General features: G+C 35.9%; 1 protein-coding gene across 2 annotated transcripts in view; it reads left to right on the forward strand.

Annotated features, from left to right (window-relative positions):
* The window catches only part of ARHGAP5 (Rho GTPase activating protein 5), a 47,092-nt gene that overhangs the window by 8,477 nt on the left and 13,619 nt on the right, over nt 1-24,996 (forward strand). For both annotated transcript variants that reach the window (XM_014249905.2, XM_005520308.3), the window contains exons 3-4: nt 2,353-6,252; nt 15,791-15,938. In XM_014249905.2, coding sequence (XP_014105380.1) covers nt 2,530-6,252; nt 15,791-15,938 — 3,871 coding nt within the window. In that variant the 5' untranslated portion in view covers nt 2,353-2,529. The remainder of the gene's footprint in view (nt 1-2,352; nt 6,253-15,790; nt 15,939-24,996) is intronic.

The following is a 24,996-nucleotide window of genomic DNA, read 5'->3' on the forward strand; positions in this document are numbered from 1 at the left end:
GGGTCTTAGAGTAATCTGATTTAACCAAAAAAGAATTCTAAAATCTGGCATAAAAATTTCAATTTTTGCAATCTAAAAGCTCTTGAGTATAAAAATTAGGTGTCCCTCTTCCTTTTGTAATGAAGTTGATACTTATTTCAGAAAAAGTACTTTCCTTTGCTATGATTCTATAACTTTGCTATGATTTCTATAACTAACAGCTGGTTTTATATATGTAGTTTGTATTTTATGTTTTGGTTAGTTAATTGTTGCTAAGAAGGATGAAGTATATAACACTAAAATTTCAGTACTGACACTTGTTATACTTTTATTCTTATAAGGGCTATTTATAGGTCTGTTTAAGTACATTTGTGTTGTTACTTTGTACTCTACAAATGTAAAAGAAAATATGTCAAGTACAAGAGTATCTACCTTTCATTTATAGTGCCATGTAATAGTTGGCTTTTTACCAAGGAAATGAGCAGTATTTTTATAAAAATATTTTCACAGGGGATAGAGCAGTGTAGGTTGGAAGAGACCTCTGAATGTCATCTAGTCCAGCCTCCCTGCTCAAGCAGGGTCACCTAGGGCAGGTTGCCCAGGTCTGTGTCCAGGTGTTTTTTGAATACCTTTAGTGGAGGAGCCTTTACAACTTCTCTGGGCAAACCAGGCCAGTGCTCAGCCACCCTCACAATTAAAGAAAGGGTTTGCTGATGTTCATATGGCATCATCTGTATTTCAGTCTGTGCCTATTGCCTCCTGTCCTGTCCCTGGGCACCACTGAAAAGAGTCTGGCTCTGCTGTCTTTGCAGCTTTCTTCCAAATATTTTTACACTTTGATGAGATCTTCCCTGAGTCTTCTCTTTGCCAGGTTGAACAGTCCTAGCTCTTCTAGCCTTTCATTAAATGAGAGATGCAGTGGTGCTTTAAGCCCTTGCCGCATTCTCTAGTAGTTCTGTATCTCTCCTGTACTGTGGCACTGAACACAGTGCATCAGGTGTGGCTTTACAGGGCTGCAAAGAGGGGAAGGTTCACCTGCCTTGTCCTGCTAGTAGTACTTTGTCTAATGCTGCCCAGTGTACTCTCAGCCTTGTTTGCCACAGGTGCACATTGCTGGGTGATGTTCATGTCCTCTGGGATGCCCAAGTGCCCCTCTGGACAGCTGCTCTTCAGGCAGCTGGCTCCATCATATACTGGTACATGGAGTTATTCCTGCCTGCATGCAGGACTGTATAATTTGCTTCTCCTAATTCTGTCATCAGCAAACTTGCTTAGGATACATTCTGCCCCATCATCCAAGTTATTAATGAAGATACTGGGCAGTGTTGGACCCAGTACTGGCCTGTGGAGTGCAATGCTGGTTACTGGCCCCCAAGTAGATTTGATGCCACTCGTTGCAGTCTGCTGGAGCCAGTTATTTGGGTATTCAATTTTTTCTGTCTTCCTCATAATGTAATTGATTCAAAACCAGCAAATGCATTTCCATTTGCAGTATGCATGCAAGCAGAGTCTTCTGATTAATGACTGAGAGTTAGTGGTAATTTTTATACTTGGTGACAGCTTCAATAAAGCCACTGGAAGCTTGTAGTAACTCTTTGAAACTCTGAGTATAGATATAGTAGTTTTTGTTTCCCATGAATAAAAGTTTGCTTTTTTTTTCATAGACAGAAGGAATGAAACAACACTGTAGTCTTAAAATCTATGCATAATTCCTGCTCTTAGTATTTGTATGATGTTAGTGTTTTTCTGTAGAATTCAGGTTCAAAACATTTCCTTAAAAGCAGTTTGCTGTTAGTATACAAATCAAGTAGTCTACTTCTGCAGATAGGTAGCAGCTGAGGCACGTGGCCAACTGCCTGCTTTTACAGCTACTTGTTTTGAAATTTTCTTTACTGCAACCTAACCTCAAACCCAGAAATGCACGTTAAAGTAATGTTTTTCATGCAGATGTGCATGATATCTAGTGAAAATGTGTGAATAGAAGAGCATGAATATTGGGTCGGGTTTAGTGTTTTTATGTTGTATTTTTGCTTTTTAGTGCCCAGTATTTGTAAGCTAATGAGGAGGACAATAATTTGGGGGTTTGAGTGTGGGTTTTCTTTTTTTCAGGAGTATGCTGATGAGCTATTAAAAGAGCTGACAAACTACTACTAAACTGTGCCTAAAATCTGTTTATTTTAAAATTTGTAGTATAAATAGCATTAGCATTACTGAATTATGAATTTATGATCTCTTTCAAAGTAGGTGTAGAACTTTCATATACACAGGAAATCAGGGTGATCAAGCAAAAGCACTTCTTAAAATCTCTTTCCTCATGAATATTATAAAGAAATACCTGCAATCTTGAAATTTTTTTTTCTTTGTATTTTTTAGGAAGATGATGCTCCTTGTCCAGGTTATCTGAGGTTCTCTTAATCACAAGCTGAAGCAGGAACAACTGAAGGCAATTTCTGGAGCCCTGGATATACAATTCAAATTTGTAGGAACTTTTTCCAGAATGAAAACCACATACAGTTACCTTGATAATTGCAAAAGGATGAGAGGAAAGTTATGATGGCAAAAAACAAAGAGCCACGCCCCCCATCTTATGCTGTTAGTGTTGTTGGACTGTCTGGAACTGAAAAGGATAAAGGTAATTGTGGAGTCGGAAAGTCATGTTTGTGCAATAGATTCGTTCGTTCAAAAGCAGATGAATATTATCCTGAGCATACCTCTGTGCTTAGCACAATTGACTTTGGAGGAAGAGTTGTTAACAATGATCACTTTTTGTACTGGGGTGACGTAACACAAAGTGGTGAGGATGGAATTGAGTGCAGAATTCATGTAATTGAGCAGACTGAGTTCATTGATGATCAGACTTTCTTGCCTCATCGGAGTACAAATTTACAACCGTACATAAAACGTGCAGCTGCCTCCAAACTGCAGTCCGCAGAAAAACTAATGTACATTTGCACAGATCAGCTAGGCTTGGAGCAAGACTTTGAGCAAAAACAAATGCCTGAAGGGAAATTAAACATAGATGGGTTTTTATTGTGCATTGATGTAAGCCAAGGATGCAATAGGAAGTTTGATGATCAACTTAAATTTGTGAATAATCTTTATATCCAGCTCTCAAAATCTAAAAAACCCATAATAATAGCGGCAACAAAATGTGATGAATGTGTGGATCATTATCTGCGAGAGGTTCAGGCCTTTGCTTCAAATAAGAAGAACCTTGTGGTCGTGGAAACATCGGCAAGATTCAATGTCAATGTTGAAACATGTTTTACTGCACTGGTACAAATGATGGATAAAACTCGTGGTAAACCTAAAATAATCCCCTATCTGGATGCCTATAAAACTCAAAGACAGTTAGTTGTTACGGCAACAGATAAGTTTGAAAAACTTGTCCAAACTGTGAGAGACTATCATGCAACTTGGAAAACTGTTAGTAACAAACTGAAAAACCACCATGATTATGAGGAGTATATAAATTTGGAAGGAACAAAAAAGGCCAAAAATACATTTTCAAAACACATTGAGCAACTTAAACAGGAACATATTAGAAAGAGAAAAGAAGAATACATTAATGCATTGCCAAGAGCTCTTAATACTCTTCTATCAAATCTTGATGAGATTGAACTTTTGAGCTGGTCAGAAGCCTTGAAAGTAATGGAGAAAAGGCCTGACTTCCAGTCCTATTTTGTAGTGCTTGAAAAAATACCCTGGGATGAAACTGACCACATAGATAAAGTGAATGACAGAAGGATTCCATTTGACCTTCTCAGTACCCTAGAGGCAGAAAAAGTTTATCAAAACCATGTGCAGCATCTTATATCTGAAAAAAGGAGGGTTGAAATGAAAGAGAAATTCAAAAAAACTCTTGAGAAAATCCAATTCATTTCACCCGGACAGCCATGGGAAGAAGTTATATGTTTTGTGGTAGAGGATGAAGCATTCAAATACATCACTGATGCAGATAGTAAGGAAGTGTATGGTAGGCATCAGAGGGAGATTGTTGAAAAAGCCAAAGAGGAGTTTCAGGAAATGCTTTTTGAACATTCAGAGCTATTTTATGATCTGGATCTTAATGCAACACCAAGTACAGATAAAATGAGTGAAATTCATGCAGTTCTGAGTGAAGAACCTAGATACAAAGCTTTACAGAAACTTGCACCTGATAGAGAATCTCTTCTGCTCAAACACATAGGATTTGTTTATCACCCAACTAAAGAAACTTGTCTCAGTGGCCAAAATTGCATGGACATAAAAGTAGAAGAGTTGCTTGCCAACAGTCTTCTGCAACTAGACCATGGACGTTCAAATTTATACCATGATAGTGCCAACATTGATAAAATCAATCTTTTCATTTTGGGCAAAGATGGCCTTGCACAAGAATTGGCAAATGAAATTCGGACACAATCCACTGATGATGAATATGCATTAGATGGAAAAATATATGAACTAGATCTTAGGCCAGTTGATGCCAAATCCCCGTACTTGCTGACTCAGTTGTGGACCTCAGCCTTCAAGCCACATGGTTGTTTCTGCGTGTTTAATTCTATTGAATCACTGACTTTTATTGGGGAGTGCATTGCTAAAATAAGGGCTGAAGCATCTCAGATAAGGAGAGACAAGTATATGGCTAATCTTTCATTTACATTAATATTGGCTAACCAGAGGGACAGTGTTAGCAAGAATCTACCTATTCTGAGGCATCAGGGACAGCAATTGGCTAACAAGTTACAGTGTCCTTTTGTAGATGTGCCTGCTGGCACATACCCACGCAAATTTAATGAGGCCCAAATAAAACAAGCTCTGAGGGGAGTACTGGAAGCAGTTAAACACAATTTTGATGTTGTAAGTCCAGTTCCCACCATTAAAGATCTGTCAGAAGCTGACTTAAGGATTGTCATGTGTGCCATGTGTGGCGATCCTTTCAGTGTGGATCTTATTCTTTCCCCTTTCCTTGATTCTCACTCCTGTAGTGCTGCTCAGGCTGGCCAGAATAATTCTTTGATGCTAGATAAAATAATAGGTGAAAAGAGACGTCGAATACAGATAACTATATTATCATATCATTCTTCAATTGGTGTAAGGAAAGATGAACTTGTTCATGGATATATACTGGTCTATTCTGCAAAGCGAAAGGCATCCATGGGAATGCTTCGGGCATTTCTTTCTGAAGTTCAGGATACGATTCCTGTCCAGTTGGTGGCTGTTACTGATAGCCAGGCAGACTTCTTCGAGAATGAAGCAATCAAGGAACTCATGACTGAAGGAGAGCACATAGCAACAGAAATTACTGCTAAGTTTACAGCTTTATATTCATTATCTCAATATCATCGTCAAACTGAGGTTTTCACATTGTTCTTCAGTGATGTATTAGAGAAGAAAAACATGATTGAAAGTTCCTACATGTCAGACAGCACAAGGGAATCAACGCACACAAGTGAAGATGTTTTTCCAAGATCTCCGAGAGGAGGTTCCCTTGACTATAATTACCCAGATTCAGAGGATGATGCCGAAGGACCACCGCCTTACAGTCCAATTGGTGATGATGTAAGGTTACTACCAGCACCTAGTGATCGCTCAAAGTACCGACTGGATTTGGAAGGAAATGAGTATCCTGTTCACAGTACACCGATCAATTGTCATGACCATGAACGCAACCATAAAGTGCCTCCTCCGATAAAACCGAAACCACTTGTTCCAAGAACAAATGTCAAAAAACTGGATCCTAACCTCCTGAAAACAATTGAGGCAGGTATTGGCAAAAACCCCAGGAAACAGCCTTCTCGAGTGACTGCAGCACCGCCAGAAGATACAGACCCATCTGACAACTATGCTGAACCTATTGACACGATTTACAAGCATAAAGGCTTTGCAGATGATATCTATGCGGTTCCAGAGGATAGTCAGAATCGTATTATTAAAGTTCAGAATTCAATTGTTATAAATACCCAAGGTGAGGAAGAAAATGGATTTTCTGATAGAGTTTCCAAAAGTCATGGGGAAAGAAGGCCTTCAAAATACAAGTACAAGTCTAAGACACTGTTCAGCAAAGCCAAGTCTTACTATAGGAGAACACATTCAGATGCGAGTGATGATGAGGCTTTTACCACCTCTAAAACTAAATGGAAAGGAAGACATCGTGGAAGTGAAGAAGACCCACTTCTTTCACCTGTTGAAACATGGAAGGGTGGCATAGATAATCCTGCTATTACATCGGATCAAGAATTAGATGACAAAAAAATGAAAAAGAAACCCCATAAAGTAAAAGAAGATAAGAAGGTAAGTCAGTTAATTTAAATTTCATTTACAACTTCTGGTGCTTTGTAAAATGGGAAGAGATGAAATATGTAAGAGTTGTACCCTATTTTGAAACCTGTGCTTTAAAATTTTCAAACTGTATTTGTTGGATTTTTTTTTCTTAAGTTCCTATTAAGTTGCTTGGAACTAGCAAACCTTAGGGAATGAGATGGTTTGTCTACCTTATCAGCTCTTCAATAAGTTATTTTTGTCTCTACTTACATGTGGAGGCTTCCTTCCATTTGAGTAAGGTTGTGTGGTTTTTTTCAGGAAAAAGCTGCTTTGCGAGCTCTTGAGTAGAACAGGTTCTTTCAGTTGTTGCAATTTTTGCTGTTGGAATGTGGTTTAGGGCTGGTGAATGAAAGGAGTGATTTCTTTTTAATTCTTAGCTGTCTTCCTGGAGCACTAAAACAATTGCATAAAAAGGAAACTATATGGTAGTTTTACTGACGGCTGCATTTTCCTACTGTGGGCAAACAAATAATCAAGGTGAAAGTTGTACTACTTTACAGACCTCTACACAAACAGAATAAAAGGAACAAAATAGGGAGATAAAGGGAAGATAATAATGTTGCAGTTTACTTGAAAATGTTTCATCTTCATGACTGAGAGTTACTTATTTTTTGACTGGCTGTCTGAAAAGTTATATCATCAAGGTAGTGTTGTGGGTTCTAGATGTACATTCTTTATAGTTTAAATTTAAATTTTAGGCCAGCAATCATTGTGTTAGGTATAGTTTTGACATGAAATCAGAAGTGTTCCTTATGAGTTAAATATTTTCTATCTTGTCTCAAAATAATCTGACCTTTTTAATACTATCTTTTTTAGCATTTTTAAAATGTCACTTTTTTAGCTTAAATCTGATGGTATTTGAATAGCAGAAATAAGTTTTGTTAAAACAGAGCATTGTTAAATTTAACTAATAGATAAAATTCTTCCTGGTATGCAGCTGTGATTTGAATTACACATGACTGATTTAAAGGCCACTAAATTTTCTTAAGGCTTACTCATAAGCATGGATAATGATGTCTTGTGGGTATAAAATCATACGGTTAAAAATACTTTAAAGTTACTCTTTTGGAGGAACTTGAATTTTTAAAAAAACAATAATTTATATACTTTTCATAGAATCATTGAATATCCTGACTTGAACGAACCCATAAAGATAGAGTCCAACTTCTGGACTCCTTTTGCTTGAAATAATCTTTCTACTTAGAAATTGAAGTGTGGTTGCATAAATCTACTGTCCCAGCAGTGCTGAGTTGAGAGCAAGTTACTTTGAATTGAATATTTGTGTTAAACTGGGTAGATCTTCTACAGTGGGGTCTTCTCTTCCTGAAATTGTCAGGAAACCTCCTGATGGGTCTACCAAAGCCTCCACTTTTGGTTTTGGCCTGTTGAGAAGGAGCCTAAATTGGAAGTTTCAAACTGTTAATTTTTGTAGTGGATAGGTTTCTTGAAGAGTAGAATTGTTTTAAGTTTTGGTTGGTTGGTTTTGCTTTGGTTTGTGATTTGTTGGTTATGTGAGTGGTTTTTTGTGTGTGTGTGTGTGAATTGTATTTTACTCACATGTAGCAAAGCTGCTACTGTTAAATTAGTGAAAACTTTTAATGATAATGGAAATTATTGTGAGAAAACAAATTAACTTGATAGCTCAAATGTTTGCAAGTTTTCTAAGTGTCTTGGATGCTCAGTGCCTTTGATAAGTAGTGACTTTTCTGTGTGTTGACTTGCATGAAGTTGAAGTGAGAGTAGTTCCAGTTCAAGTGAGTCATTCTAGTTCATTATCTGTTTCTTTGTGTTTTTTAATAGTTAATTTTATTTCACAAAACATGCAGTTTTTTTAGTTTTGGAACATTTTCTGCATGTTTTCCTGTGTTGTTTTGGATGAGCAACTAGCAGTCTTTTATTACAGAAATGCAAAAATTATTCAAATTATATTGTCCTTTTCAGTTTTTGGTTATTTTGGTAGTTATTTTGGTCTACCACTATTTACAGATTGCTGGGTTTTTTTGAGAATTTTGACTCTTTAAATGTAAAAGAGGTAAATAGAACTTATGTATTTCTTTCTGATTATTTCTTAAGTCTCCTATTGATACTTTTTCTGAATTGTTCATTCAGCTCTGTGTAAAGGGAAAATAGGATACATGTGTATCCTATGTACTTGCTTTAATTATAGTGATTCTGAAATACAGAAGTCTTATGAACAAATTTAATTTGTTTGGAAAAACTTGGATTTTAAAGTCTGAACTCCTAATTGTCTTTTTTAAAGATTGATTGTTTTTATAAGGCCCAAGTAGGATGTAACATTCCTGATACTCCTTGCAGTTTTGTTGGTTTGAGATGTGTTTCTGGGTGGGTTTCTTGTAGGGTGTTGCAGGGGAGACATGACTGTGCTGAAGGTTGCTCATTCTGTCCTGACCTTTTCAGGTCCCCAGTTTTATCCAACTCAGGATAAAATCACATAAAAATATGGTACTAGGACAGATACAGGGAGGCAGAGAATGGGTGTAGAGTAATTGTAGGGTTCAGGTAAAACAACTGAAAGGATAAAGGCAAGAATTGGGTGAGTAGGAAGGAGGAAGCAAGAATTGAGAAACAGTAGAGCAGGAACATGAACTGGTGTAGTTTGGATAACACGTGCATATCAAACTTTAGAAATGTGTTGTGGACAGGTGTTATTAAAGGCAGAAGTAAATACTCAGAATTGTACTACTTGGTGCTGTTTGGAAGCATAAATTAAAACATTTTAGTGTGGAAAGTATAGCAGTGACAAACCTGTGGCAAGCAGGTAACATTACTTGCAAGGTCATGTAATGTTTCTTATTACCAAATGAAGCAATTTAAAATTCAGACCAGTTAAGCAAGTGTGCTTTGGTCTGAATTATTTGCCCATTATTTTTGTCCATAGCATTGTGCTAGCGTTCTTAGACCTAGTTTCATTATACTGGTAGTCAGAACTGGAAGAGAATCATCCTTGAGCTCTCCTTTCAATTATCACAAAAATAGTTCCTCTGAAAACTTTTATCCCCCCATTCTTACTACTCTGAAAAACTCATCCAGAGCTTCTATTTCCTCTGTATTGGTAAAGAATCTTGCCATTCCTAGTTTTCACCCTTCCTTATTGTAACCTTTCTCCTGAAATGTTTCTTTTTCTGGCCGGTCACCTCCAAAATGGTGAAGAGAAAATGGCTACTTCTTGGCCTGAGTTTTCAAAGATTTAAAAAAAAATTGAAATCTTCCTCTAAACCTCTGTTTTTGAATGAGGATGACTGAAACAGTGCATAGTATTGCTAAGAATGTCATAACAGTACATCATGTAATCTTAGTGTGTGCTGAGATCTACTAGAAATTACTACCCGACACAATTATGTGATTGCACCCAACCTTTGCTTAACTGCAGTTGCTGTCACCCTAGGTGCCTTTGGCCTGCTCTTGTCCTTGATGATTTCCAGGTAGTGACTCCACACTGCACAGTACAGGTGGTTTATTGTACATACACACATGTATAGTACCTGAACATTACAGCATGTGCTACAGGCACATTACGGCACATAAGTTTTATTAGTTGTGCATTGCAGTGAAGGATTTTTCCATTACTCTGACTGTCCTTTTTGTTGCTGAATATCATCTTTTTTCTGCTCCTCCAGTTGTCACTGTAGTTTCCTATATGCCATCACTGAGTGCCTTACTGAAGTCCAGATTGGTAAAACCAACAGATGGTAGTTCTATCTTTGCCTCTAGAAAAGAAAAAGTGGGAAAGGCTGAATCAGTATAGTCTAATTTGTGCTACACCCACCTTTATCCTATTTTACTTTATTAGCACATGTCTAAATGTTCTAAAAAATTTATGATATGACCTTGCATGTGCTATTAACAAGTGAACTGTTGAACTTTTTCTGGTGGGGATAAATATGAGGACAAGTAAGGAGGAGGAGAAGAAAGCAAGCAGACTGGCTTGAAGCACAGGACTTTTTAGCTACATTCATGTGTAGTTGTGTGTGCACACTGAACTTGAAATATTTCAAGTGCATGTTGTTTGATATTTCAAGTGCATGTTGTGTGCTAATACTTGTTGAACTGTAGTGGCCTATTTTCTTCACCTGCAGAACTTCTGTGAAGTTTCTCTTAGGAAAAAAGCACCTTGTCCTTTCTGCTGTTAAACAAAATAGCAAAAAAAATGCGTTTTGCAGGGTGAATTCTTCCCTATGTTTGCATGCTTTCTATGTTTGGTTATTTCCTTGATGGTGTTCACAAACTTAGAGGAACTAAGCATGGACTAAAATGTTAAAATATGTCTTTGCCTCAGCTGTTTCTTCTTTGCCAAGTCCTCTCCAGCTGAGATGTGTGCTCATTCATCTCCATGTCTTTATCAAAAACTGGACGTGGGAATTACAAGTAGATGCTTGTCTCAATCAGAATTTTTAATGTTAAGGTCTAGTGTAAGCATTATTGGTGTTGGTGTACATGAAAGGCAGCAGCCTTGCATGCTGTATCATAAATTATTTTTGTCTTCAGTTTAATTTCATGAGTTGGAAGATAAAAAACAACAGAAACTGCAGAAAATTTCAGGTCAGGAAAGGGTGTGAAGATTGCTAGAGGAAGGGGATCTTGCTGAAGGAAGCCTTCTAATATCTTAGATAGGAGGAACCACTTCAATAACCTTAAAGCTGCAACTGATGCATTTTATGCATTAATATAAAGCCCAAACCACAGTAGTCCTTGGCTTTCCATTGTTCTCGCTGTGTAAACAAGCCCAATGTAAATACTTTTTAAAACTATTTGTCAATTATTATTGTATTTATTATTATTACCATTAAATAATAGCAAGTTATTTTTGACCCTTGTTATAATTTAGTAATTCCTTTTTCAGCAGGAAGACTACCTGATGTGGAAACCTGTAGCTATTCCATATAGTGACAATTAATAACCTTATTATTTTTTTTTACAATGGAATTCATGAGTATTAAAACTTTACCCACCTACTTTAGAACTCTTATCTTTGTGAGCACTTTGAGATATGTTCAGTGTCTAATTTAGGCTGTATTTTTTTTCACCTCTTACAGAGAAAGTGTAGTTGTTTAGTTTTTTATTCTCCACAACACATCAAGAACAGCAATATCCTGAGTAAGTGTTTGCAATGGGAAAGGCAGAGCCTTATCTTGAATTTTTTAAGTACTTATGAAAACAAATGCTACCTAGAGAGATCTTGAACACAATATAGTAAATTAACTGTTTATTTATAATTCTTTGGCATGCCATTGTTTAGGCTCTTTGGCCAATAGTCAATAGTTTGATTATTCAAGGTCTGATTTTTTTTTTTTTTTTTGTGAATGGAGTTTCCATCTGTATTGCTAAATTAAATTTGAGAAACAGTGTCGTGAAACATTCTGCCTTGTAACCCTGTTTGCAGACAACACTCCCTGATTCCAAAGATGTTTGTGAATGACTTCTTTCCATTTTCCTTTATACCAATATTGTTGTAAGAAGCTTTTTACTTTAAATTAATCTGAAAACTTTTCTCAGTATTTCGGCAAGAAAAATCCACTAGCATCTTGATGAATTCTCATATCTTTTACTCTTTCTGGAACATGAAGCAGTGTGTTTGCCATCTATTTTTCTATGCTTAAACTTGCTTGCTGCCATTATAATTTCAAAATGAAATTTTATGTTAAAACTATTATGGAGATAGTGTGAGGAACCATAGAACCCATGTGTTTTGATCTCAATTTTAGTAAGACTATGGTAAACATGTGAGCAATGGGAGATCAACTTGTATTTTTAGTAAGCTGTTCTTGTGTAAATTCCGGGGTTTATTTAGCAAAATACTGTCTACTTCAGACTGGAATGTGCAGTAATTTTTTTTTTTTTCTCCTGAGGAGGATAGGAAGTATCAGAATCTATACTTTCAGGTTTTGTCTGTTCAAATTTAGCACTCTTAATATGCTTATTTAGAGCCATATGCCTTCTTGAGCCTTTGTAGTTTAAAACAGTATAACAAACTGGAATTCTAAGAATAGCAGAAGGCATGAAGGGAAGGAAGAGCATGTTAGGGAGAATGATCTGCATTATTCATATACAGTTTCTGAAGAGCTAGCTATGAATTAGAGATTACAAATACTTTTATTAAGCCTATAAAATGAATGCTGTTCACAGTGCATGTTTTTTTATATTTTACTAGTCCTGAAAATAAGTCCTGAAAATACTGACTTTGCCCTTCATGACCCTAGGGCTGACTGCAGACAAAGCAGGCAGAAAATTTTCTTTGCATCAAAAGTAGTAGTGAAGTCTTTTGGAAGTAGAGAAGTGGCTGAATTTCTTCTTTATTAAGTAAATTACTAATCATAGTTCTGGTGGGATGGGAATGAGAGAAAAAAAAGGCCTGTCTTGAACAGAAGGCTTCCTAAAGTAAACAGCCCGTCCATAACGGGGCTTGATAGGATTTTGGCAGTTTTTAGTTTTCTTGGTTAATTTTAAAAGGTTGTCTTTAAGTGCATTGTACTCTTAAGACTCTCAGCTAGCTGAAGTCTTAGCCTAGTTTCTCTCTAGATGATGAGTGCTGCTTGGCTGGTTCCCTAGTACCTGTAGTCAAGACGGTTAAGCTTGAGTATTCTTTACATCTATATTTTTAAAGTTAATGTTTATTTGTAGTAATATTTCTGGTTTTGAAATCAAGACTTAGATACTTTACCATGCTGGAGTATATGTTTTTATGTTTACCTTGTCTTATGTTGAGGACTTCAGGTAATCTTTTGCAAGATGTATTTTGGTGATTGAAGTACTGCAAAATAAAGCAATTTTGCTAGTAAATGCAATGCAAGGCAAGTTTGGAATTCTCAGAGTTAAAATGCTTTCCTGCCAAAATATATAAGGATCAGTCGGAGGTTTGGCATTAACCTCTGTTAGGGTATGAGGAGAAGTTGTCTTTGGCAAGAATCAAGTGGTGAAACCCATCCTGAAAGCTCAACATAAGTGCAGCAATCAATTATACAAAGGCCCACAGATCTCCAGGAAAACTTAAGGATTTCAACGTTATGGTCTTGGGCTTGTATTTTAATTACTAAAATGAAAACAGTGCTATGTGAACAATGAGCATTTTGCTCAGCTTAAGTAACAAAACTTTTGTGCTGGTTCTTGTCTTCTTTAACTTTATTTGTCCTTTTTTATGATGATGTAGGAGAAACATACAAAATTTGTTTTGGCTGTGGCTAGATTAGTACTTGCTGCATGCAGTATTATATGACTGCTGTATTGTGGGGCATAGGTGTATTGGGGAGAATGATTGAACTAAAAATACCTGGGGCAGAATCATAATATCTCTGCCAAAATCTAGGAATTTTGAAATGGTTCACTTTTCTCAGATGCTGTTTAACTAAATTAATAATTTAATGTTTAACAGTTTCTTTATTGTTTCATTAGAGATATTTTAAAAGTTAATTTTACATGCAAAAAAATATGGTAGTCTTTATCTTGACTAGCAAATCTAAAAGTTCGATTCTCTGTGTGATGGATCAGAAAAAAATGCTGTTTTCTCAGAGTGGGGAGCAGCAATTAAAGAAAAGCTTTCACTAAGACTTACTTTTGTTAGAAATAAGATCCATATTTTTTTTCCCTGAAGTCAGTTGGTCTTTTGGCAAAGATCGGGTCTTTTGCATAGAACACCTTTTTGTTCAGAACAAGTTCTTCACTTACGAAATCTAGACCAACAACTTCATGAAAGTATGGAAGTCTAAAATCAGGAAATAGCATGTTGGTTTTTCTTAAAGCCTTAAAGTTTTGTTTTTAATATAGAAGAGTATTTTTTGTAAAGATCATGTACATAGTGTTACTTGCAGAAGGATTTGATTTAAGCTGTCAGTGGAAAGTTTATGCACTCACATACCCCAAAAGAAAGGAAAATAATGAGACAGGTATTTTAATAAATAGTTGACAGGAGAGATGCAAAATACATAATGATACATAAGGAGAAATAGGTGATAAACTTGTTGTAACTGTATTGTGAAATTGTAATTTCATGTTTATGGAATAGTCTTGCAGTGATCATCTCTTCTACTCTGCCTTTAGGTTAGTTTGCAAAGGACTTCAGAGTTGGGGTTTTCTCTTTCCTTTTTCTCTTTATTCTTTTATTCTTTATGCTCCATTACATTTTTTAGACAAATTCTCGTTCTCCAAATTGGGGATTAAACTGTTTTCAGGTAAAGAGTTTATCTAAGAAACCTTTCTGCTTTTCTCTGTGCATAATATCAAATGTGATATGGCAGCCCCTTGCAACCTGTCTTCTAAAAGCAGGACAATTATTAGAAAAGAGCATTCTTTACTCCAGCTTTGTAGCTATGTCTGATATTTCATACTGTGTCCAGGTATTCCACACAGATAATATTTGCAATTTTCATAAAATTTCTGTAGAGTCCTAGTTTATTATTCCATATACCTGTCTGCTTTCCAAGAGAGACACAGAGACTTTTTCTGTCTTTATGATCTTAAATACACAGTCTTAAGTATATCTTGCTTCATTTATTCTGTGATGGTGGAGATGGGTAGTGAACACCCTTTGGAAAAAAAAAATGGAATTGTTTTTCCTTTCTTTACTGCCTTAATATATGTATCTAAAATGATCTTTCATTTGACATTTGACAAAGATGTTTTCACTGAGTTTTATACATTGTTTACCTTCAGCTTGGCCCTTTCAGCTGTTGCTCAGCTAAACCGGATGCTGCCTAAATAAATATTTTTGATGTAATTTATGTTTTCATCAGTATTCAGAGACAAATTATGAATTATGGTATCTGATACAATATAATTCTTGTAATCATCCAAGGCTGATTTATCAGTTCCACTGATAAAAGTCCTTCTCAGTGAAAAAACAAAACAAAACAAAAAACCAGGAAAATTCCATATGAAACTCACCATCTTTGATTTGATTTGATCCTTTTGGCTAAGATCCTGTGCCAGTAACAAAGCATTCATGCTTGGTATGAGTGCCTGCAACTGTAACTTCAAGATTTGATTGCTTGTTAGTCATTCTCCATCATCATGTTTCTTACACAGTTGCATTATAAAGATTATTTAGTATCTTTAAATATATGCAGAGGACACCAACTTTGTTTTGGTGATATGACACCACAGTTTTATCCTGACAATTTCTAAAGAAGTGGTTCAGATGTGGTTTGTGTGAGCAGTGCTGAAAATCTCTCTACAAATCAAAGCACTCAAAACAAGTGGTGTCTTTACTTCTGTTCCTGTGGTCTTTCAATTACTGTTATATTGGGTAATCCTGTTCGTAACATAATACAAAAAGGATCAAAAGTTTTAGAAGTTGAGGGATTTTTATCTAATAATACTTTATAGTTAAGTACTTTATAATTTTAAAAGTACATTTAATTTTTATTCATTCAATTTGCTGTAGAGGAATTTTAATGTCTGATAGATGTATGATGCAGTTGTGTTTACTGAATGATTGAAATATTAATTGGTTAAAATGTTGCTTGAATATTACTTAAATAACTCTGTTTTGTTGTAGCCGAAAAAGAAAACTAAGACATTCAATCCTCCAATCCGTAGAAACTGGGAAAGTAATTACTTTGGGATGCCCCTACAAGATTTGGTTACACCTGAGAAACCAATACCTCTGTTTGTTGAAAAATGTGTGCAATTCATTGAAGATACAGGTAAGATAGGAGGACTGTTAGAGGAAAGACTTTCCCATTTTGCATAATGACTAAAGCCTTTCATTTTCTGTTTCAAAGTACTTTTAGAATTTTATCATAGAAATAAGTAATTGTGGGCATGGCACATTTAAAAATTAGAATGTGTTTTCTGAATTTTATGCTTAATATGTGATGATTTTTTGACTTAATTTATACAAATACTTAATTACTTTCTGACAAATGTCTGAAGTTTAACAGGTTCCCTGTAATTTAAAAAACTTGTATCACTTTCTAATGCCAAATGATGTGTAACCCAGTGTCAGGCCAGTCTTACATGTTTCACTGTTGCGTTTTATTTCATGTGTTTAAAAGTTCTGAAATCCACCTTTTCCAATTATAGAAAACAAAAATTTGAAATGGCTTCTGTCTTGGTATGATTAGTCAGCTTGCTTTCTTGATTTTGAAGGTAAACCAACTTGTTTCAGAGACAGAAACACTTATTTTCTAAATATTGTGTAATTCTCCATGAAAAAGGTTAAGCTATTTAAGATGTAATTTCCCAGTTTAATGTAAAATATTAACATATATATGTTTACACTAGAGTTAAATTTCAGAGTATGGTTTTCTCTCTCTCTCCCTGGCTTCCTGGTTGTGTGTTTGTTCCTGCCTTCAGCCTATTTACTGTGTGACCATGAGGCAAGTAGGATGATTTTGCTGGTCAAACAGAAGACTACGGTTAGGAGTGGAGATTTGTTGTGAGGTTTGGGAGTGCTCTGTGGTTGGGTTTTGTTTGGAGTTTTTGGGGGATTTTTTTGTTTGTTTTTAAAGAGTGTGAGCACTAGTTTTCAGTTAGTGTGTAGATCCTGTTTGCTGTGAAGTTTTATAAATGATATATTGCTCTATTTGAAGTAGATGACAGTGTGACTGAGCTGAAACATATGCAGGACCATCTTTTGATGTGTGTCTGCTATGGGATGTTGTTTAGTGCAAAGTAAACCAGCATCATTTTTCTAAATTGCTTAAATCTCTAATACAATTTTGGTTGTAAGGTGATAGTAGCAGTTGTAGCAAGGGTAACGCTGAAGGATTTTCTTATAGTAAAATTCAGTTTTGCTGCCATCTGTAAGAACAGTGTTTCCAAAATAATTACCACAGGTGGTAAGCCTCATAGCTGTTTTTGATGACTTACATACTGCATTATTGCAATAAAAAAATTAGGTGAAACCTCAGGCACTGATCTTTTTGTAGTCAGAGATCTTGGTATGGATCTGTCTTTAACCTTTACTTTCCATGGATTAAAGGTAAGAGCTGTATTTTCTGCCCTCTTGCTTTTGCTTTTTCCACCTCACCTGGTTAAAAATGGGAAAAAAGGAAGAAGGGCAAGGAATAATAGTGGTCTAGGCAGTTCAATATATATGTTGTGTTTGCTGTTTTCTGTAGCAAAAAAAAACCCAACCCAAAACAAACCATGTAATTTATAGGTGAGTCACTGTCCTTGGTATTATTTAAGAGTGTCTACGTACAGCTGCTATGCATAGCTATATAAAACAGATATTAACTGGTATTGAAGACCAATTTCAAGAGTTTGTAGAATCTAGCAATAACTTAATTTGAGCATGTGTCACTTTTTAAGAATACTTTCAAACAACAAATTTATAAGTCCAGTTCTAAAAGTTCTAATTGCTTATAAGTATTGTTGTCTTTGTGGTAAACTTTCAAAAAAAAGGTATTTCTCTGAAATAATTTTCACCAGCTTGTGGAGTGAGAGAGAGAACTATAATAGCGTGGGAACATTATTTGTTGTCTTTTTTCCCCTCGTAATTGTCAAGCCATGTGACCAGCTTAGCACATCTCTTCTCTTCTCATGACCTGTCTTGGAAAAATAAGATGCTGGGTTAAGCTGCTGTGTGCTCAAAATGTAGGGTCTCCTCAAAAGTGGTGACTCAGAAGGCACAACTTTCCTGTTAGCTGTGCATATGTTAGTCCATCCTGGAATGCTACTGTACAAATGGAGAATTTTAATTCTGGCCATAAATGTAAGCTGGACAAACATTGTGCCATCTGTGTAGTTTGTGACTGTGAAGACACTAGGTGTCTTCCTAGTTTTGTTAAGCATTTAGAACAAAACCTCTGCTTTTGAGCTGTATTACAATTTTCTTTCTCCTATTCTGGATTCTGTGTAAGTAGGTTTGGTGTTGTTTTCAGCTTCCATACTTGGCTGTGGGAGTTTTATTTCTGGTGTGTATTAGTTTTATATTGTATTAACATGCTGTAGGTATTTGAGTTTCAAGCAGAGTTCTGATAGAATATATTTGTTGCCTTTGAGAGAAAAGTATGTTCGCTTGCATTGCCTTCAAATCCTGTGCCGAGATAGACTCGCATCACTGACTTTGGGACTGTCTGAGAAAATTCCACAAATACAGTTTTGGAGATTCTCAGTCTGCACAAGGCACGTCAGGGCCTATTGGCTCCAGGCTGGAGTTCAGGATAGTACCATTCCTATATGATAAATCTGCTTGGCCCTGGGGAGTCATTCAGTACTCATATGTCTCTTAGCAAGTCAGCCTGCTGTCAGTTTGAACTGCACTGAATACCAGTGTTCATTATCATTGTTTTTTTAATCAAGAAGTGCAGTCTTTTCCAACTCAGCTAATCCATATATTTCTCTTACAGAGCATATAATTGTTTAGCTTTTCCTCTTCAGGTACTTTCATGGTGTTCAGCTCCTTCCTGTGTAAGTTTGTGGTTGAATTTGTGAAGATGTGATTAATCTCGATTTGAAGGGCAAATCTTAATTTTTAATGTTTCCTCTTTCTGTCTCATGAAATTAAACAAGGCAATGCTTTGTACCCACTCATCTAAATTTTGAGTGAGGCTAAAAAGCATACAGTGTGAAAAACAGTTTTCTCTATTTCAGATGCCTAGATGAGACAATAGTACCTTAAAGTGTCTTTGAAGATTTTCAGTCCACCATAAACTGTAAAGAATTGAGCGTATGCAGAAAATACCATCAGATTTTTGTTTTACCGTAATGTTCTGGAATATCCTCACCAAAAAAAAAAGTGTGTATCAGTAGAAGAGAGGCAGTTTGGAAAAACTAAAGTAAATTCAGGAGCTTGAAAGTCCTAGCCTTTTATAAATCAATAGATTTTTTTGTTCTGAAGAAGCCATATTCTGTTTCTGTCAAGGTAAATGTTGATCTGGTAAAGATAAGGAATCCTAAGTCTGTGCCTATAGGAGAAGGTTATTGTCTCTGTGTTCCTCTTTAGTATTTTTCAGCAAAAAGCTTTATTCTAAACTGGGTTAGCTTTATGAAGCCAACCAATTTTTGAAATTCAATACAGAGCTTGAATCCCCTTGTAATCTTTTTGATAGTATTGGAAGCAGAAACTGGGGGCCAATTAACTCAGGTTAATACCTGAGTAGATCTAAAGCTGGTTAGGTGTAAATATGTGTTAGAACCTCCATTTCACAGCAGTCTGCACTGTCACTGGTACTGAGAGTATGAATCAGTAATAGCACATAATACTTGGTTTTATTGAAATCTATTGATTAAAAACAAATCATAATACCATGTGAGAACATCTTAAATTTTATACCACTGTCACTTCTGAATAAGAAAGGAGGAAAGATTTACTAAATATTGTAAACAACTTTGCTTCTGTGTTTCTACATTGTCCATGATTATAGGAAAGCCTTTTTTCTATCCAAGCCTTTAATTTTTGAATTCATTGTAATTATAGCAGGATGAGTAATATTTTGGTGGGTTGTCAGAGCTCTTTCTTGGTTCACTGAACAAGATGTTCAAAAGATTTTTATTTTTTTCCAGGTAAGTAACTTGCCAATAGTGAATTACCAAGTTTTCCACTAAACATCTTGGTATAAATACATAATTTTTCAAGGAAACTGATTTTTGGTAAAGATATTGTGATCTTACCTGTAACCTTTTACAGACTATATGGACACTTTCCTGTCACTAGTAACATGTATGATATTTTTGTGCTTTTACCTTTGTTGCATCCTTTGGAAATCGCTTTGTAACTTGCCCATGAGAGCAACTATTCCAATTGACTGTCATTGGTAGCTATTTTTGGTTATGGGCTTCCAAAAGAGTATTCTGATGATACAGTTGTTCTGGTCTGTTTTTTGCTTTCTCCTGATAGACTGAACAGAACTTCATTTTGTTGCATCATTTGAAATGAACTTTTAAAGTGTTCTGGTTTTCTGTAAACTAGATTTATGTATTTAGCTGGGAAACCAGAGTTTTGATTTTTAAGAAAATTGTAGTGGCTGTTTTTGTATAGAAGTAATGGTGCTATGCTAAGATATGGTAGAAAAAAGATTACCTGCTATTTTTAAATAAAAAAATCCAATGTAGATCATTACCCCTTTTAGTACAACTCATTTTTTTTGAAATCTAGGTAGCAGAATTGAGATACTTTTTGAAACTAAACTGTTTAGCTGTATGAATGGCATGAATTCGGTGTTTCTCTGAGAATTGCCATGGCGAGAATAAGGCAGATATTCAGTACTCTAGGAGATAGGAACGTATTTCTGAAGGCTAATTTAATGTCTTCAACAAAATGTTGATATGGTTTGAGTTTTGTATTTCAGTATAATGGAAAAATATTTATTGAATGTCCAATTGGAAGTGTAAAAAGTGTACATGTTTATGCCAACTTGGTAGCTTGAGTGTTTTGTTGGTAATATTTTTATGTGGTTATACACACCTCAAATTCAGTGATGAACTATTCCATGGACTATTTGTGTACTATTCAACAACCTACTGTTGTTGATTTTTAAGTTTTCCCAAACTTCAAATAATTCAGGCAAGATGACTTGGGCTTACTGATACTATTAGCATATGAGGGTTTTTTAATATTTCAGTATTTTTTTGCATTTTGGGTTTACTTTTTGTATTTGTTCATGCATTAGTGAAAAGTTTGCTATAGGTTACATTTAATTTTGTTTTACCAAGGAGGTAGACATCAAATTAACATTACAAATACGAGCAGTTTTGCCATTGAGTACATATATTTCTTGATGATATTCAACTTTAGCATCAGTATTTTAATGTTTTTTTCCTCTGAGCTTTCAAATGTTTTTAATTTGTAATAGAATATTGCTATCCATGTACTTCATTGACCAGATTATAAATTTTAGATTCCATACTTCATAAAAAACTGCTAACATTAATAGAGTATTAGTTGTACATGAAATAATTTAACAAAAAGAAGCTTATTAGAATAATTTGTGTTTTAGTAATTTAGTTACTCAGTTTATGCGAGACAGGGAATGGAATAAAGGCAGAAGAAAGATTTTGACAGAGCTAAATGTCACTATCTCACATGGTTCCTATGGAGAGCTATAAGAGAAATTAAAAATTGTGTACTTGGTATATGTACAATAATTACTGCTTTTAATATTGAGATCATTTTTGTAATGCTGCTAAATTTACAGTTTTGGAGGTAATTAAACTAAAAGAATATTGCCGCCTTCAAATTTCCTAGCTTACACCATGGTCTTACATGTTGAATCTGCTGTGAGGCTAGATTTTTACACTGACAGTATAGATAAAGCAAAGTTTGTCTCCAGAGAATGAGGTTTGGTAGAAATAGACAAAGAAAATGAGTCAGTAGTGCTTGTTGTGGTAAAAAAGTTAGGTAAATCATTGAAATATATTCCTAGTGGCTGAAAACTCCAGAAATTCAAGATTGATTACCTCCCCTTTTATTCAAGGGGCTTGGGAGAGCTAGAAGGTTTTAGGAACTTGTGTTGGTCAGAGAGAACAGAACCGGACACCCCCTTGACCTGATGTATATGGTTCTGTCACTTCATTTTGGACACTTGTCAGATGTCTCCGAATCAGTGGAGTTCATTGTTTTGAAAAGCTGTATCAGCAAAAATGGTAGAAATCCTGCTGTGTAGTATTACAGCTGGTTAGTTTAGAGTCACATGTGCCAAAACAAGTGCAAGGCAGGGAGCAGGAGCAAGGGGAGGACAGAAACAGTGATTGGTGAGGCAGGGAGTGAAACCATCATTTTCAGTCATATTGTTCAGTTAAGTTGACTCAACTGGCCATGAAGCTTTATGTTCAGCAAAAAATGCACGCAGGCCATGACTCTGTTACTCTTGATTCTGGTTTAAATAACTCTACAACGTATTTTGTATCTGAGTAATTCTAGAGTGGGTGGTGTGGTTAATGGATTTAAGACCAGGGTTTCTGCTCAAGGGAACGTAGTCAAGCTGGAGGAATGGGATTGTAGGAACCTGAAGGAATTCAGTGAGGACAAATGCCAGGCCTTTCAGCTAGAATTGCAAGGACTAAACCCCTGCAGTAGTACATGCTGATCACTTGACTGGGTCCATATCAGTGCTGATGAAAAGGATCTTGTGGTCGTGGTGGGGAATAGGCTGATCATGCCTTCTGGATTGGAGTGTCCCAGTAGAAGGGGCAGACACTACAGCAGCAGAAGTGGTTACTAATTTTTGCTCTACACTTGTTGGACATAAAAGGTGTTGACAAACTTGAGTCTAGCAAAAGAGGGTCAGGGGCTGGAGTTCCTAATATGTTGGTTTATTCACCTTGGAGAGAAAGAGGCTGGGGAGGTACCCAGAGGCATCTTCCCATACCTATGAGGAGGTTACTGACCAGGTGCAGCCAGGCTAAAGAACTGAAGTATGTTGTCATTAACATAGGAGGTTCTGATTAGAAAGAAGGGGAATACTTTTGCTCTGAAGGTTATTAAAGCACTGGTTCAGGTTAGCAAGATTGTGGGGTATGTGAGATATTAAAGGGATATTTAGATAAGCACCCAAATCTGATTTCAGTGTTGACTGTTGTTTGAGCAGAAGGTTGCACTAGATGATCTCTTGAGAATTCCTTCTGTGACCACTTCAAAATTGACATAGAATAGGTTTCAATAGTTAGGAAACTGTACACCAGTTTGTGTCTTGTTACTTTGGAATTAATCAACAGAAAGGAAGCAAGCTCAAGAGGGTAAAACAGGCATCATTGCTCCTAATGGAAGACTGACTACCAGACAGGGGAGGAGCTCATGCATTAATTTAGAAGTGTGTGAGAATCACTGAAAACTGTGAACAAATATGTTTTGAAATACTCATAAAACACATGTTGTGCACTTGAGTTGTATTGCTAATGAGGTATCTCTTCAAAGGAAGCATCATGGGAATAATATAAAGAATTCCTAAACAACACAGATGGGACCAAGATGCCAGGTTATGATAGTTCTGCTGCTTCACTTACTCCCTCAGCATTCTCCAGACCTAAAGTGTCCAAACAGCTATATGCCTGGAAAACTACAATGCTTCAGTTGTCACCTATTTTTAATAAAGCAGAGAATGCACCTACCTCTTCCCAGGCATGTTCATGATGTCATATTAATTGTAGTTTTGTATTCTTTTTTTGAAATGGGTATGCCATAAAATATGGGCTTGAGTGGCACTTCATAAAATGACTGAGACCTTGTTTAATAATCAGTTAGTGAAATTATAGAAATGTTAATTCAGCTGTGGAGTGCTTCCTATTATAAGGGTCTTTCTAAAAGTACTGCTTATTTCCTTACACCACTCAGTATTTATTGAACATTTCAATATGCTATAAATTATTTTATTACAAGAAGCAGTAAGACACTTATTTTTGGTTCTGGTTTTCAGTGCATGAATTGAATGTCATGGGACTTTAAATGTCAGTGTTAATAAGGACACATTAAATATGTTTTATGTAAGTAAAGTTGGTGTGAGATTCTTACTTAGAGTTTGACTTATTTGCTCAGTAATTATATGCATTCTAGGTATACATGGAAATTACTAGTTTGGACCAGCAAATTGGTGGTTCATTTAGTCTTATGTTATTGAGGAGGGGTTGAAAAGAGGTACACCAGATGAATCCATGGAATAAAAGTAGAGAAATATACAGATCACCAAATTTACAAATATTAAGTGTGGGAATGATAGTCTCAGCTACTGTAGTGGAGAACGAGTCCTGAAAAGTTCCATCGGCCACTGTAGAGGAAGGAACTGAACTGGGAGAGACAGACTTGCTGTAATTGTGGCACTTATTCAGAAACACAGGCAGAACATGATAACAGAGTCTGGCTGTGGATGTTGTTAGCAGACACTCTATGACTTTTCAGCAGTCTAAATGTTAGTATAGCTGTTGTCACTTGGGAAAAGGCTTTGAAATCATCATAGACACCTCTCTGAAAACTTAAACTCTGTTCTTGCTATCAAGCAAGCAAAAAAAAAAAAAAGTGTTATGGAGGAAGAAAATTCATGCTATTACATAATGCCATGCTATACACACCATTTTGATACTGGTAGCAATTTGGTTCAGCTGTTCTCAGAATAGAAAGAATTGGAAAATATAATAAATACGGGAGTAATAGTAATTCTTGGATAAAGATACACCAAACTGATTAGCTTAGAACATTTCTGAGGAAGAAAAATGACATAAATTTAAAAAACTGGCGCTGGGAAAATGTGGAGAAGTTATTAGTTCTTGTTGAGAAACAAAATTATGCGAACTTCAAATACTGAGCATAAACTCAATGTGCTTGCTAATGTACATTCTGGAATGAAAAAACTGCTTTCACCATGATGTGAAGAATACAAGTAAATTACTTGAAGGTGTTTGGGTGAATTAGTGAAGGATAAATCCCCATGTGGCTATTACAACACCTTATACAAAAGCCTATGTCAGCCACCATCTGCAGAAAGCTGGGAGGGTGTACCACAAAAAGATTGTTTGTAGGAACAAGATTGTTTGAGGAACCAAGAGTTGTGAAAATCTCTTGGAGCCTAAGAATGGAAGTGTCCTACAGACTGATTATAGGTGCACATAGGTGCAGATCCGCCTTGCTCGCTTTCTCTGAAATCCTTTGAACCCCATGTGGTGAAGTTCCAGTTAGATGGGATGGAGCCTTGGTCCCAACTGTCAGCACAAAAGGTGCAAGAGGCTCTATTAGGCTCTAGGAGGTACTTTGAGAAAAGAGTAGTCTAGGCAAAGGGGATGTGCACTATCTTCAATTAAATACAGATAATGTTGATGTGACATAAA

This window comes from Pseudopodoces humilis, chromosome 7 (assembly GCF_049639895.1).
Source record: "Pseudopodoces humilis isolate 2021_Gansu_Grassland_sample_001 chromosome 7, ASM4963989v1, whole genome shotgun sequence".
NCBI classification, from domain to species: Eukaryota; Metazoa; Chordata; class Aves; order Passeriformes; family Paridae; genus Pseudopodoces; species Pseudopodoces humilis.